Source organism: Orycteropus afer, unplaced genomic scaffold (genome assembly GCF_000298275.1).
Source record: "Orycteropus afer afer isolate SDZICR_OR568_19922 unplaced genomic scaffold, OryAfe1.0 scaffold00123, whole genome shotgun sequence".
Classification (NCBI taxonomy): domain Eukaryota; kingdom Metazoa; phylum Chordata; class Mammalia; order Tubulidentata; family Orycteropodidae; genus Orycteropus; species Orycteropus afer.
The window spans coordinates 980,802-995,952 of record NW_006921710.1 but is presented as its reverse complement, the minus strand read 5'-3'; the positions used below and the strand labels follow the sequence as shown (position 1 = coordinate 995,952).

At 43.3% G+C, this 15,151-nt stretch overlaps 1 protein-coding gene across 1 annotated transcript in view; it reads left to right on the top strand.

Moving 5' to 3' along the window:
* Positions 1-2,795: 2,795 nt before the first annotated feature.
* The window catches only part of CFAP77 (cilia and flagella associated protein 77), a 186,568-nt gene continuing 174,212 nt past the window's right edge, over positions 2,796-15,151 (top strand). The window contains exon 1 of the mRNA XM_007944202.2: positions 2,796-2,972. Coding sequence (XP_007942393.1) covers positions 2,796-2,972 — 177 coding nt within the window. The remainder of the gene's footprint in view (positions 2,973-15,151) is intronic.

Sequence of the window (15,151 nt, the reverse complement as noted above, 5' to 3'; positions counted from 1 at the left end):
GGGTTTCCAAGGCTGTAAATCCTTACAGAAGCAAACTGCCACATCTTCCGCTGAGCGGCTGGTGGGTTGGAACCGCAACCTCGCAGTTAGCAGCCTAGTGCTTTAACTGTACCACCCAAGTTCCACCCCAAACCCACTGCCGGGAGGTAGATTCTGACTCATAGGGACCCTGTAGGACAGAGTAAAACTGCCCCATAGGGTTTCCGAGGCTATAAACCTTTATGGAAGCAAACTGCCTTATCTTTCTCCCACAGAGCGGCTTGTAGGTTCTAACCGCTAACCATTTGGTTAGGAGCACAAGGCTTTAATCACAGCACCACCTGAATTCCTTAATGTCCCACCAGGGCCGTTAAAGCGTTCGAAATAGCACACTATTCAGCCATTGTCTTACTAATTCATGTATGCATTCAGCTTATTCAATAAATACTTGCTGAGCTTATCTATAGTCCAGGAGTGAGCAACCTGGTGAGGTCCCTAACTTGGGGAAGACAACAAATCAACCAAGATCATTTTAGATTACCTGTGAGGAAAATGAAACAGAGTAAAGTGATGGAGTGTGGCTGGGAACAGTGGATGCTACTTTAGATGGAAGGGAAGGCTCTTTGAGAAGTGATATAACCACTTACTTTAGATGGAAGGGAAGGCAATTAAGAGAAGGCAGTCAATGTATTTAATATCAGTTTTTTTCACTCAATCCTATAATAAACCTCTGTTGGAGTTTTGTTTTGTTTTTATAAGGTGTTATTAGTCTCGTTTATTGATGATAAAACTGAGGTTTACAGTAACATTTCCAAGGTGACTTACATGACCCAACCAGGATTCAAGCCTGTACTCTTACTATTACTTCACTATCTTGTCCCTCACTGTACACCCTGGCTTCATCTATGTGAGTTGCCAAGTGGATTTGATTTAAAAATGCGCAGTCTGTCTGCACATCGTGTTGCACAAAATTGGGTACTAGTAATCTTTCTAGGCTTCCCTTCCTACCCACTTCACAGAAGAAAAACCTGAAATTCAAGAGGGTGAATAGTTCAAGATCAAACAGTGGATTAGTGGCAACATCAGGCCAGGAATGCAGTCTTCTATTTCATGATGAAAAATTTAGTACTATATCCTGGATATATATAGGGACAATGAGTGGGAGGGTGGAACGTAGGTGGGTTGAATCAGGGAGCAGGGCAGAAAGGTGAGAAGGAAGGATATCTTTGACTTGCAGACGAGGAAGAACATTCTAAAACTATAGCTCTTGACATAACTGAGACTTTTGACTAAGGTCTAGGCCAAACTCCCATTTTGCCTTCAGAGATTCCACTTTGGATTTTTAAATGCAGTTTCTGTCATACAAGGTACCTTGTCACTTCTGTAAAAATTTCCACTGCACTTTTGACCTAGATATGAGCAGTTCTACAGAAAAATGTGGTTATGCTTAGCTAGCTCTTTTAGGTGTTAAAGAGAATAAGTTGTAGTTAAACTAGAGACATGCTTATAGCTTTTCTGTGTCAAAATCCTTTTTCTCCCCTTGAGCATAAGAATCCTTAGCATTTTCACTTGTGATCATCTTATTCTTTCAAACACACTCTTTGCTTTCATATTTCACAGAATGCATCAGTATAATGGCGGATGTAGCTCCATTATTGCTCCCTGGACCATTTCTCAGAAACCATTTTGACTTTGCTAACCTCAAAAACTGTTTCACAGGTGTCTAGATGATCTACTGTTCCAGGAAACATGTGACTTTGGTGGTTGCCTGGTTCTCATAAAATGGCTCTAGATACCCCCCCTTCAGCACCCTGTATCTATATTTTAAAATTGTTCCAGGAAACTTATAGTCAGCCAAAATCCTGGAGCCATCCTTCCAAATGAAGCCACCTCCTGCAACGATGGTCAATCAATACCCTGCCACATACAATTTTCTAAATTCTAACCAGTCAGAAATATGACAATCCTCCCCCACCCCTTATTTACAGTTGGTTGTAGTCTTTATTGACCTCTGTAAGTTTGTAAAGGAGCTCTGGTAGCATAGTGTCTAAGCCATTTGACTTAACGGGAAGGTTGGTGGTTCAAACCCACCAGCCACTCGGTGAAGGAAGACTGGGCAATCTACTTCTGCAAAGATTTACCATCTGGGAAACCCAAAGGGAGTCGGTATGCGTTGGATCCACTGGATGGCAGTGAATTTGGTTTGGTTTTATAACTTTGTAGCTCCTCAGAGTGCTTCATCAAGAGCATCTTAACTCCTTGTTTCCCTGTTTTGCAAAACGCTCTTTTGCCGCAATAAACTGATTTTAATTTTAAACAGACTCCCCTTCTCCCTCAAAAAAGGTCAAGTGTAAGTGATCCTCTAGAGCGCCGGAGGTTTAACACAACCTAATAGTGGTTTTCCTTTTTTCCTAGGTCTATTTAAAAATACTCTAAGTAGGCACACATTTCTGGGCACCATTTAGTTCTTGAAAGAAAACGACCATCACTGCCCGGGCGCCGTTGGCGTCCCGTTGCCACGGAGACGGATCATTCCATTCTTCCTCAAGGGATGGCCTTGATTTTGTCTCCTCAACCCTCAGCGCACGGCCCAGAAGCCAAAGGGGCTCATATGTGGCTTCAGGGCTCCTTGCAACGAGGGTACGGCACGGGGTAGGTGCGCCCGGTCCAGATCGGCCCCTGTGTTTGGCACCCATCCCGGGGTACAGGTGGGACGGCCCGTGGCGCGCTGTGGCACCCGCGGAGTTCCACTCCAGGCCAGACGTCCGGAAGCGCTGCGGAGGTGGTCAGGCGGCCGACTCCTCCGCGACCCAAGGATGCCAGAGGAAGTCATGCGATGGAAGAAGAAGAAGCAGCCGGTGCGCCGCACGGTCAGCCAGATCTGCCCGCCCCCGCGGCGGCCCCTGACCGTGGCCGACATCCGGCCGGGCATGGAGAACGAGAGGCTGGGGGTCGTGCGGGATTCCATGTTTCAGAACCCGCTCATTGTCAAGGTGAGCCGCCCTTCCTCCCCCTGCTCTCTGGCGCTCGCCCCTCAAGCGCACCGGCGCTGCCCAGGGCGTTCACCCTCCGAGGCCCGGACCCTCGCCGCGCCCCTGGGTCCGATCGCAGTGTCGGGAGTTCCAGCTCTGCTCTGGCCTGGCCTGGACTCCGTGCAGCCACGGGCAAGTCGCGCCTCCCCTCTGAGCGCTGGTTTTGCCACCCTCAAAGTGGGATGATAATTCCCATACCCATTGCCGTCGATTCCGACTCACAATAACATCCATTAAAAAGAGTGACTGGGAACATCGAATAGGATAGCCCCTGAGGGACCCTGCACATGTTGTTGTTGTTGTTGTTAGGTGCCGGCGAGCTGCTGCGGCTATTAGTGACCTTATGGACAACAGAACGAAACACTGCCCGGTCCTGTGCGAGCCTCAAGCCATGCCATGCTTGAGCCCATCGTTGCAGTCATTGTGTCGTTATCTCGTTGAGGGTCTTCCCCTTTTTCGCCGACCCACTATGCGCGGTAACCCTCCAGCATTGGCTGCTATTATTTTCCCAGGACACGGCCAATGACAGACACATCGCGTACACCAAGGCTACGTCCTTCCTCCTAACTGCTACTCTCTCTGGGTGCAGGGCACCTCTTGCCTCTTTGCTCTCCCTTGCAAGCCTGGGCTAAAGATGCAGCGAGTATTTGTGTATCCCTCCTGAAAATATCGCTTCACAAGTTAATACCCGCTCGAACATACTTTAACTTATCCAAATTTCCGTGTAAAGGCGGGAGGGAGAGACGCACGAATCACTTCCCTAAGAGATTCCCGCTGCAGTTTCTTACTCGATCACTACAACCTTGTATTGCAGTTTCCCTCACTTTAGAGGCCCCTCCCCCTCTTGGTGCCCCCCCCCCCCCCCAGGACGTGTGCCCTCGCTTCCACGCTTCCCCAGGTCCCAGGAAAAGTCAAGTTGTGGTTTGGCAGTGTTGCTAGGGAGCGAGTCACGGAGCAAATTATTTTGCACCACTGGAGGGCAGTATGCCTTTAAAAATGCTAGCAGTTAGTTTCCCAGGAAGGGGATGTAACCGTGGAGTCAGGAAAGATTGTCGGAGCTCTGGGCACTAATTACAGCCCCAGAGGTTCAGGTCTTTGGTTTTGTTTGTGGTTGTCTTTGGTTTTTGGTACAGGAATGGGCTTTCTTAACACTATGCTAAAACCAGCAGAGTTAACTTGTTTCTAGGAAAACATTGACTCTCTCCTCTTGTCTTCCCCAAGCTAAGTCGTTGCAAGGGAAGGAGGATACTGCAGAGGGCACCTGGGTCTTGAGCAAGCACCTTGGGGAAGCTGGCCTATCAGGCTCCAGAGCCTTCCGTCTAACATGCCTCCTTCTTAGGCTCCCCTTCCCCAAAGTGGAACAAGATCCTCCCTTCACTTTTTTCTAAGTGGAAAGAGTCACTCTCAGCTGTCAGATGTAACAGATAGGATCCACCATTTTGGGATCAAAGGGGAAAATCAAGACCACCACTTTTGATTAGATGCTTTAATGCTAAGTCATTGCTTTTACTCGTGGGTAGCTACGTATTTTATATTAAATGTAAAATGAAGAACATTGTGGAATTATTCATTAACAAATTAATAATGTGTAGAATCCCTGGGTGGTGCAAAAATGGTTAATGCACTCTATTGCTAATTAAAAGGAGCTCTGGTGGCATAGTGCCTAAAGCATTTGACTGCTAACCAGAAGGTGGATGATTCAAACCTGCCAGCCACTCCTCAGAAGGAAGACTGGGCAATCTACTTCTGTAAATATTTACCTCCTCGGAAACCCAATGGGGGTCACTAAGAGTCAGAATCAACTCAATGGCAATGAGTTTGGTTTTTTTGTTTATTGCTAATTGAAAAAAAAAAACCTGAAAATACTCACAACTGGGCCAATAAGCAGCATCACAATAAATGGAGAAAAGACTGACGTTGTTAAAGATTTATATATGTATATTTATATATATATTTATATGTATATTGCTTGCTTCCACAATCGACACCAAGGGAAGCAGCAGTCAAGAAATCAGATGACATATTGCATTGGGCAAATCTGCTACAAAAGACCTCTATAAAGTGCTGAAGAGCAAAGATATCTCTTTGAAGACTAAGGTGCACCTAACCCATGGCATGATGTTTTCAATAGCCTCATATGCATGTGAAAACTGGACAGTGAATAAGGAAGACCAAAGAAGAGTTGATGCTTTTAAGTTGTGGTATTGGTGAAGAATGCTGAAAGTACTGTAGACTGCCAGAAAAACAAACAAATCTGTCCCAGAAGAAGTACAGCCGGAATGTTCCTTGGAAGTGAGAATGGCCAGACTTTGTCTCACGTACTTTGGTCATGTTGTCAAGGGACCATTCCCTGGAGAAGGATATCATGTCTGGTAAAGGGGAGAGTAGAGCAAATAAAGGGAAGACCCTCAACAAGATGGATTGACACAATGGCTGCAACAATGCGCTCAGGTATAGCAAGTATTGTGAGGCTGGTGAAGGACCAGGCAGTATTTTGTTCTGTTGTATGTAGGGTTGCTGTGAGTCAGAGCCGATTGGACAGCACCTAGCAGCAACAACATTTCTAACTGAAAAGTTGGAGGTTCAAGTTCACCCAGAGGCAGCTTGGAAGAAAGGTCTGATGATTTCTTCTGAAACATCATCATTGAAACCCTGTGGAGCACAATTCTACTCTGACACTCATGGGTTGTTGCGAGCTGGAATCTACTTGATGGCAGCGGGTTACCTGGATGCTAACCCTGACCGATATGAAAAAATCCTCCCCTCCTTTTTGAAGGATCCCTGATGGCACAGTGGGTAAGGACTTGGCTATTAACTGAAAGGCTGGCTGTTCCAACCCACCAGCCACTCTGCTGCTTCCATAAAGATTACAACCTTGGAAACAATATGAGACAGTTCTACTCTGTCCTATAGGGTTACTATGTATGAGTTGTAATCAACTTGATGGCAATGGGTTGATATTTTTTTCTTTTTTCTTTTTGGTTTTCCTTTTACCTATCAACTCCTTATCCCTTTCACACACACACACACACACACACACACACAGGTGCTGCTATATCGAGGACGGCATTTGGTCTCTGGCCTCTGGATGGCACTAGATGAACAGTTTCCAGGGTTAATACCTGGTTACTGAATCAGAGCCTAGGGTTGAAAAATGAACAGGAGGTGACCGACCCTTGGCTGAGGTTTTGTCTTCAGATTGTGAGATGCAGAGCAGGGCTACCCTAGGTAGGAGTGATTGAACTCAAGCATCCGGCTGCTACAAGCAAGTGCTTTTTGGCTATTAAACCTGGGATTCTAGGCAGCTAGGGGGCAGCCTTTCCCTCTCAGTTTCATTCCTTGGGTTCTTGATGGTCTGCAAGGTACCTTAGTGTGAAGCAGTTAAGCTCGTGTCCACAGCTTGCTATTTACCACCTCTGCAAGATTTTCTAGCCTTGTTACCAACTGACCTAAATAAAAATTTACAGAGAATTTAAGAGCCAAAAAGAACCTTGGTGGTTACATTTTCCAAACCCCGTTTTACATAAGATGACACTGAGGCTCTCCCTGGTGGACTTTTTGCTCTAGATTTTGGCACAACTTGGGTTAGAAGCTAAGTTCTCTGACTTCCAGCCTAGCATTATTTTTACTATTCCAAACATCTTACTGTATTTTAAAGAAAATATGGATTATAAGAAAACATTGGGCTTTTGGTTTAAAGGAGAAAATTACAAGTATTCAAGGTTGTGAAACCTTTTATCACTTAAAATATATATATATATGTTACAAAATCTCTATTGCATTTCTTCTTTATGGCATGTCAGTTTTGCAAGCCAGGGTTTCAGACCTGGGATTAGCATGTGGCTCCTACTTCTGTATGACAGAGGTTGGGGTGCCCTCTACTTCAGGTGTCTTTATGAGGATTACTGGAAATGAAATGTATTTTGGTTTTGTCTATGCAAGTCTGAACCTGAAGGCATGCATCGATATTGGAAGAAATAGTAATATAATTTATTCCACCATATTGGGGGGCTGTTGCTTAGCTTGTTTTCTCCAGTGAATAGGATCTGCATTTTTTCATTTAAAATGCGGAGATACTGACTGAACAAATGCAACACTGCTATTTCACACCCATGGAATTTAACAGGACGTATACATATCAGTTATTCAAGAACATGTCTGCAAGGTGCCACAGTAACCAAGTGAAAAATGAGAAACTCAGACAACCAAATGGATATTTTATCTACAAACTCTCAACAGCCATTTGGCTCATTGAAAACCAAACCAGCTGGTTATTTAATGGAACTGATTGAATCAACTTGGTGTTCTTCGTGGCCACAAAAAGAGATGGATGGTTAAGTTAATATTTTTCCATTATAAAGTGATCCTATATAAAGTTATATGCATTTAGCCAGTTTCCCTTCAAAATTGATTCTCTGGGAAGAATAAAATTAAATAGAGAAAGAACCAAGCTTCTCTTTGCTTGATTCTCATTTCCCCAGAATTCTGTGACTCAACACAGAATTCTGCTACAATAGCTTTTCAAGGCTCTTTCATAGAGCCTGTCAAGGGTGCACCCTTCCTGGCATCGGAGCTCTGCTGATATCCTGTCAATACAATTATAGGGAGATACTTCTTGGTTTGCTCCACTGACAACCTTGAATCTTCTGTCACCCTGGAGAGGCAGGCTATGTGCAGTAGTGGAATTGATTGAATTGAGTACAAATGATCATGGCACCTGATTTTTCATAATTTATTACTGACTTTGTTTTTCTGTGGGGGTTATGTCACAAATAAGAAGTGCACGTATTTGTAAAATGGAATCATAGGATCTCTGCACTTGGAGGCTGAAAGGAGGCTTATACACATCTAATCCAACTCTTTTTTTTTTTTAAGACATGAAGGCCCAGAGAGGGGAAGAAACTCACTAGAGATACTACACTGACCTCGTGGCAAAGGTGGATGAGAGTCAGGCCGCTTGACTTCCTGCCCCATGCTCTTTTGACCACAACACACTGTTAGTTAATTAATGACAACTCAGATTGGTTATATTCCTGTACAGGAAGCAGTCAGAAAATATTTACAAATTAATCTGATTCCAATATTATTTCATTCAACATTCCTTACAAAGTGAGCTCTACTCTTCTTGGGACTTGTTGACAGCCAAGAAATACTTGTTGATGATTTACTAAATGCCTAACACCATCCTAAACTCTCTTAGGGGGCCCTTGCCCACAGGAATTAGGAGCTCTGGCAGCGTAGTGCCTGAGGCACTTGACTGCTAACCAGAAGGCTGGCAGTTCAAACCCACCAGTCACTTCTCAGAAGGAAGGTTGGGCAATCTACTTCCGTAGTGATACCGCCTCAGAAACCCAAGGAGGGGTCCCTATGAGTTGGGTCTGACTCGATGGCACATAACAACAACAACAACAACAGCCACAGGAATTAACTGTTTAGCTAGGAAGATGATATATATATATATATATATATATATATATATACACACATACATACATACATTTGACTGCTAACCAGAAGGCTGGTGGTTCAAACCTACCAGCCACTCCTTGGAAGGAAGATTGGGCAATCTACTTCCATAGTGATACCACCTCAGAAACCCAAGAGGGGTGGCTATGAGTTGGATCCGACTCAACGGTAGTGAGTTTGGTTTCTGGTTTGGCACATATATACATATCTATATAACTTAGCATATATATACATATGTGTGTGTGTGTGTATATATATATATATATATATATATATATATATGTCTATACACACACACACACACATATATATATAGGAGCTCTGGTGGCATAGTGGGTAAGGCATTTGGCTACTAATCAGAAGGTCAGCAGTTCAAACCCACTAGCCACTCTGTGGGAGGAAGATGAGGCAATCTATTTCCGTAAAGATTTACAGCCTTGGAAACCCAACGGGGGTCACTGTGAGTTGGAATTCACTTAATGGCAGTGGGTTTGAGATATATATATATATATATATATATATGTTGTTGTTATGTGCCATTGAGTCAGACTTGACTCATAGCAACCCCTCCTTGGGTTTCCAAGGCAGTATCACTAAGGAAGTAGATTGCCCAACCTTCCTTCTGAGGAGTGGCTGGTGGGTTTGAACTGCCAGCCTTCTGGTTAGTAGTCAAATGCCTTAGGCACTATGCTACCAGAGCTCCCATACATACATACATATATATATATATATATATATGCACACACACATGCATGTGTATATATATGTATGTATGTATATATGTATGCATGTATATGGAGCTCTAATGGTGCAGTGCCTAAGGCATTTGACTGCTAACCAGAAGGTTGGCAATTTGGCTGCACCAGCAGCTCCCCAGAAGGAAGATGGGGCAATCTGCTTCTGTAAAAATCTATCATCTTGGAAACCCAATAGGAGTCTCTATGAGTCAGGATCAACTCGATGGCAGTGAATGATTATATCTGTATTTATGTTGATATCTTATCACAGTGCCTGCCAGGAAATATTAGCTCTTATGGTTACACACACACAAATAATGTCGTGGCTCATCCCCTATAAGTACTGAGTGAACTGCATGACCCAGAAGGATTAAGGTTTTGAAGGAGGGAGCCTTGGGCAGGATTTGGGGAAGGCTTTATGAAGTAACAGACCTGAAATTGGACTTTGAAGGGTGAAGATTTGAATCAGAGGTGAAGCGATTGCGGTGGGGGAGGGGCAGACCCTCCAACCTGGTCCTCTAGAACCGAATGATTCCACTCTCCTTAAGCGTGGAATTGACCAATAGCGTTGATTCTACCCCATAGCTACCCTATGGGGCAGAGTAGAACTGCCTCACAGAGTTTCTTCATGGACTTAAGGAGTGGATGGTAGGTTTGAATTGCCAGCCTTTTGGTTAGCAGCCAAACACTTTTAACCACAATGCCACCAGGGCTCCTTCTACTCTTCTTAGCTCCTATGTATTCTTAGGTTTTCACTCCAGTTCGAGTTCTAGTTTACAAGACTCAGCATCGCTGCTGGGATCATTATCATTATCATCACGAAGAAGCATTTATTTAGAGCAAGTGTGTTCAAATTGGATGCTCTACAAAATTAGGCAACCATACCATGCCTACTAATAGCTTAACATCTCTAATAAATATTGATGCCAGTGAACATAAACACATAGATAAAGACAAATGCAAAGAAGGCAGGCAGACAAACACATGAGTGTACAAATATCCCAGCGTGGGTCAGTGTTTTCAATATATTTGAGTAAAATGTGAAAATTTTATTTCAGCTGTATCTGTTGACAAGAATGTACCTCTGATTGCGCAAATCCTTTTACACTCAATTACAAAGTAATAGGAGAAAATAAAATGTTAGGAGGGGATTAAAAACAAGCTGTCCATCCTAATGGCCAGTGGGTAGATTTCGTGTTTCTGTGGCAAGCTGTGGGTTTATCTATCCTTGCAACTCTCTCTCTGTCCTTTTTTCTTCTTCTTCTTTTCAAATCAAAGCCTCGCTCTTCCTGGTGCCCAGCCACATCCTTCAGTGAGCGGGAGCCAAAGCAGTGAACTAATCTTCCTGCCCAGCCCCGGACCATTTCTGAAAGCTGAGTTGCTCCCTCCTCCGGCTTTTCATCACTGCCCCAGGGGCAGCCGCTCCAACAGAGAAGCTGCCTCACTCTTTGTCCTCTGAGAAAGGGGTGCTTTGGCTTTGAAGCATTAATGAAGATAAGACCTCAGCATTTGGATTCCTCCTAGTGAACTCCAGTCATCTTCTGATTCCCTCGTTTTCAGAACACCATGCAGCGCTGTGGGAAGCCTTGTTCCTCTAGGAAGAATTCTGAAAGGAGAAGTGAACAAGTCAGTGGCCATTTCCAGCTCTTTCTAGAACAATCCAGGCTCAAATGTTGTTCCATTGTAGAATTCAGGCCGCTTTTTCCTGATTTGAAAGATAAAATTTTCTTGATTTACAACTGGCCCTGCAGAAAAACTTTCAAAACTCTGTAATTCTATTGCAGTGATTTTAAAACTGTTCTATTGTCTCTAGAAGGATGAGGGGTTTCATGAATGTCTAATTGGCTTGCTTTTTAAGAAAATGCACTTGGAGAGTCTGATAAAAAGTAAACATCATCAAATATATTCCATGCTAAATGTGAATACTGGAGACCACCAAGATTAGTTATACTTTCAGGTGAACTAGTTTTGTGTTTGTGTTTGAACCATTTATAAGCATGTCACAGGCTGGGAAGATTACAACCAAGCAGGAGTCTTGCAGGAGTTGCAGGCCAGAGTGAATTCATTTGTGCAGGGCTCTGTACAGGTCCCTGGGAACTGGGCTCCATTAAACCTCCCACTCATTTGCTGGGCTTTAGCTTCAGCATCCGGGAGCTCTGGTTGGTTGTGCAAAAACAAGCAATGGCACAACTTAGTCATGATTGTAGGGTGTTTGGGTTAGTTTTAGTGTATTTTATAAGTGTTGAGTGCTTCTCATCCAACTTTTGTGTTTACAAAAGAAAATTCAAGCATTTCTTAGTCATTGGTAATGATTCTACTTTAAATAAAATTGTCACATGCCTCTTGTTTTAAGCTCCTGAATCATTGTAAATTTGAATGCACATTAAACTGTTAAATATGATTCTAGGTCGCAGCTGTTGTTACCTCTCTCTCTCTCTCTCTCTCTCTCTCTCTCTCTCTCACACACACACACACACACACACATACACACAGAGTAAGTTGGTTGCCCCGGCAAATATAAAAGTGCAGCTGCTTCACTGATAAGATAGGCCAGTGTAGAGGTTTAGAGCACAGGCTCTGGAGCTAGACATAGCTGAGTGTGAGTTCTGTCCTGCTCCTTGCTGTGCCAGCTATGAATTTACTTACCTTTCAAGCCTCAGTTTTCCTACTATAAAATGGGGTGATAATAGTTAACTACCTGGCCCATAGGAGAGTTATGAGGATTCAATGAGAAGCCCAGGACATATAGTTTTCATAAATTGATTTTAAAGAAAATATTACAAATTTGAACTTATAAAATAAATTTATAATGATATAAATCCATCTAATGCTTACTTTTTCCCCCTTTTGCTCTCTTATTGAAAAATACTGTCACCCATCCTCTCTCAAATTTCTGGCAATTTTGTGCCCTAGAGCCTTGATTAAGGGAGAAAATAATCTAGCTTCTAGTTTGCCCCATGCTTATTCTCGAGGTTTCTTGGGCTTAATTTCTGAGCTTCAATTTCCTCATCTATAAAATGTGGGTTACTAACACCTACTTTGCCTACTTCTCAGGGTTGTAATGAAGACTGATGTTAAACATGGAACTATATTATTTAAGAGGTGATGACACTCTGAAACAAAACCATTGGTTCTCAATTGGGGCGATTTTGCTCCCACCCCCAAGGAACATATGGCAATGTCTGGAGGCATTTTGGGATGGTGCAACTGTGGAGGGGTTGCTCCTGGCATCTAGTGGGTAGAAGCCAGGGATGTTGCTGAATATCCTACAATGCCCAGGACAATCCCCTGCAACAAAGAATCATCCAGTCCTAAGTGCCAACAGTGCTGATGTTGAGAAACTCTAAAGCAGAAGACAGAAATGGGTGGGAAATGAGTTCACCCATGGTCCCTGATCTCTTGAAAACCTAACACAAAGATTATAGACATGAGGTGATTTGACCTTGCTTATCTCTCTATCCATTGTTTGCTTCTGTTTACCCTCCTCACCTATAGTTTATGGCTACTGTAAATGCTTTTTGAATCAATTTCCTTCCCCTTAGTGATGTAGCTTGTATATGTTTGCTAGCTTCTGTCTGAGCCGTGTCTGTCTTCAACCTCACCCATGTTTCAAAAAATAGTTTAAAAAAATAAAAAAGCATCTCCAGTACCCCACGCAGCGTGGCTCAATAATTCATTAGATAAATGAATTAGCGCAAGGGCTGGTTTGTTGAGTAACCACTGACCAGCATAAAAGCTTTGTTTCCATGGCCCACCAACCTGATAGGGTTTTGTTTTCTTTTCCCTCAGCATGAACTACTCTAAGATTTAAAACAGAAATGATTTGGTACACCAGAAATTAAACTCCTAGTGGGCCAGAGCCCCATTCCAGATCTTATGCTCTCACTGTGGCACTAAATACAACATTTCAGGGAAGTAAATAAATGTACTTTTAAAGAAAAGAGCTGTACTTTCCACCCAGTAATTTAAAGGCATCAGAGTTCAGTCAAGAAACTGATTGACATGGGTCAATGAGCAGAAAGGTCAACACGAGTAGCACACAAGATGGAGAATGGCCCACCAAAAGGATTGTAGAAAACACGTAATGAGCCCAAAAGAGGGATTTTTTGATCTTTTATATGAACCAAACAATACATATTGGGAGACCAATGAACCCCGAAGCATACAAGGTACATTTCTTTGTGTGAATCAAAATCTTTAGTGTTTTCCCAGAAGAAAGAAAGGAGAGGCTCAGAAGCTCTTTGATTTCAAGGTACAGCTTTAGTAAAAGGCCACACCACTGCCAAACGGCTGCCCATTTGTAACCATTAGCACAGTGTCCAAGCCCAGAGTCTGCATCAGAGAGAAAGCCTGAGTTAGCTGCAGCTTGGATGCCTCAGCCTCCCACAAAGATGGGGGCATCAAAGAAGACATCGAGAGAAGTGTTCTTTTGCCCATGACATTTTTGTTGAGGGAATTTGAAAATTTACTGGCAGTTTTGTTAGACAGTTGTACCCGACAATAGTGAATTTGACTGTGTTGCCACGTGAAAATGCCATCGTAAGGTTCCCATTACGTAGAATTGCATTCATATTTTCCCCTACCTCCCAGGAGATATTTAAGAACAGACAAGTTGGCATTTTTAGTTAATATGTGTTTGAGACTGTTGATGAACCTATCCATCAACGAGCAGTTATTTATTGAACACCTCCAGTGTGCAAGGAATCCCTGGGTGGTTTAGTTAACGTGCTTAGCTGCTAACCCACAGGTGGGTGGTTCCAGTCTACCCAGTGGCATCTTGGAAGAAAGACTTGGCAGTTCACGTCTGAAAAGTCAGCCACTGAAAACCTGGGGCACAGAGTTCTGCTCTGACACACAGTTCTACTCTGACACACAAGGGGTCTCCATGAGTCGGAATCTACTTGATGGCAAATGGTTTCTCAGTTAACATTGTGTAAGAAACTGATAGAAACACAAGGGGTTTAAGAAGTTGTTTTCAAGGAGTTTACAGTCTGCTCAGGGGAGAACCAGACTGTGCATATTAAAACTAATAATAAAAGCTACTACAGGCAGAATAAGAGGTGATGAGAGACAAGAAGTCCCATATTTAGCAGTCAAGGTGGGAGCTGTTTTGGTGTGTATCAGGGAGGCCCAGAGAACAGGGGAGTTGGGCTGGGCCTGTAGGATGGGTTAGATTCTAGGGTGGATAGGAGAGGGAGAGTGGGCCCTAGAGTGGGGCTGGTCTGAGCAAAGTCATGACATCTGAAATGTGTAAGGTGTTTCCAGAAAGAATAAACAGAATAACAACTCTATGATTCTATGAGCAGTAGGTGGAAAGTCGTAGGAGGTGCATTCATCACTCACTGCTTTAATTAACAGACACTAATTGAGCACCTGCTATATACCAGGCATAGTGCTAGGTATCTGGGACACAGGGGTATACCAGCCTGCATATAGGTATTGCTCTCGAAGAACTGACTCAAAGGCAGAAATGTTGTTGTTGTAATGTGCCGTTGAGTCAGATCCGACTCATAGCAACCCCTCCCTGGGTTTCTGAGGTGGTATCACTACAGAAGTAGATTGCCCAACCTTCCCTCCCAAAAGGCAGAAATAGGCGTGAATAAAAATAAACAAAGTGGTACCTATGTGGCGACAGCCATCTGGATGGGATCTATGCCCAGCACTGAGGGTAGCTCCACCTGGGTGAGTGAGGCAAAGGAAAATCTCATAGATTATGGTTTGAGCTGAATCTTGACACCAAGATTAATAAATGTTTACAGGGAACTGGATAAGTAGGGGCAGAAGTGAATCCCAGTTTTGTGTGGCTTGAAGCTTATACGATTTTGGAATCCCTCCTTTATTTATTTATTTATTTAGTTAGTTATTGTTGTAAAAATATGTAACAAAACATTTGCTAATTAAGTTTTTTCAGGTGTACAGTCTAGTGATATTCTATTA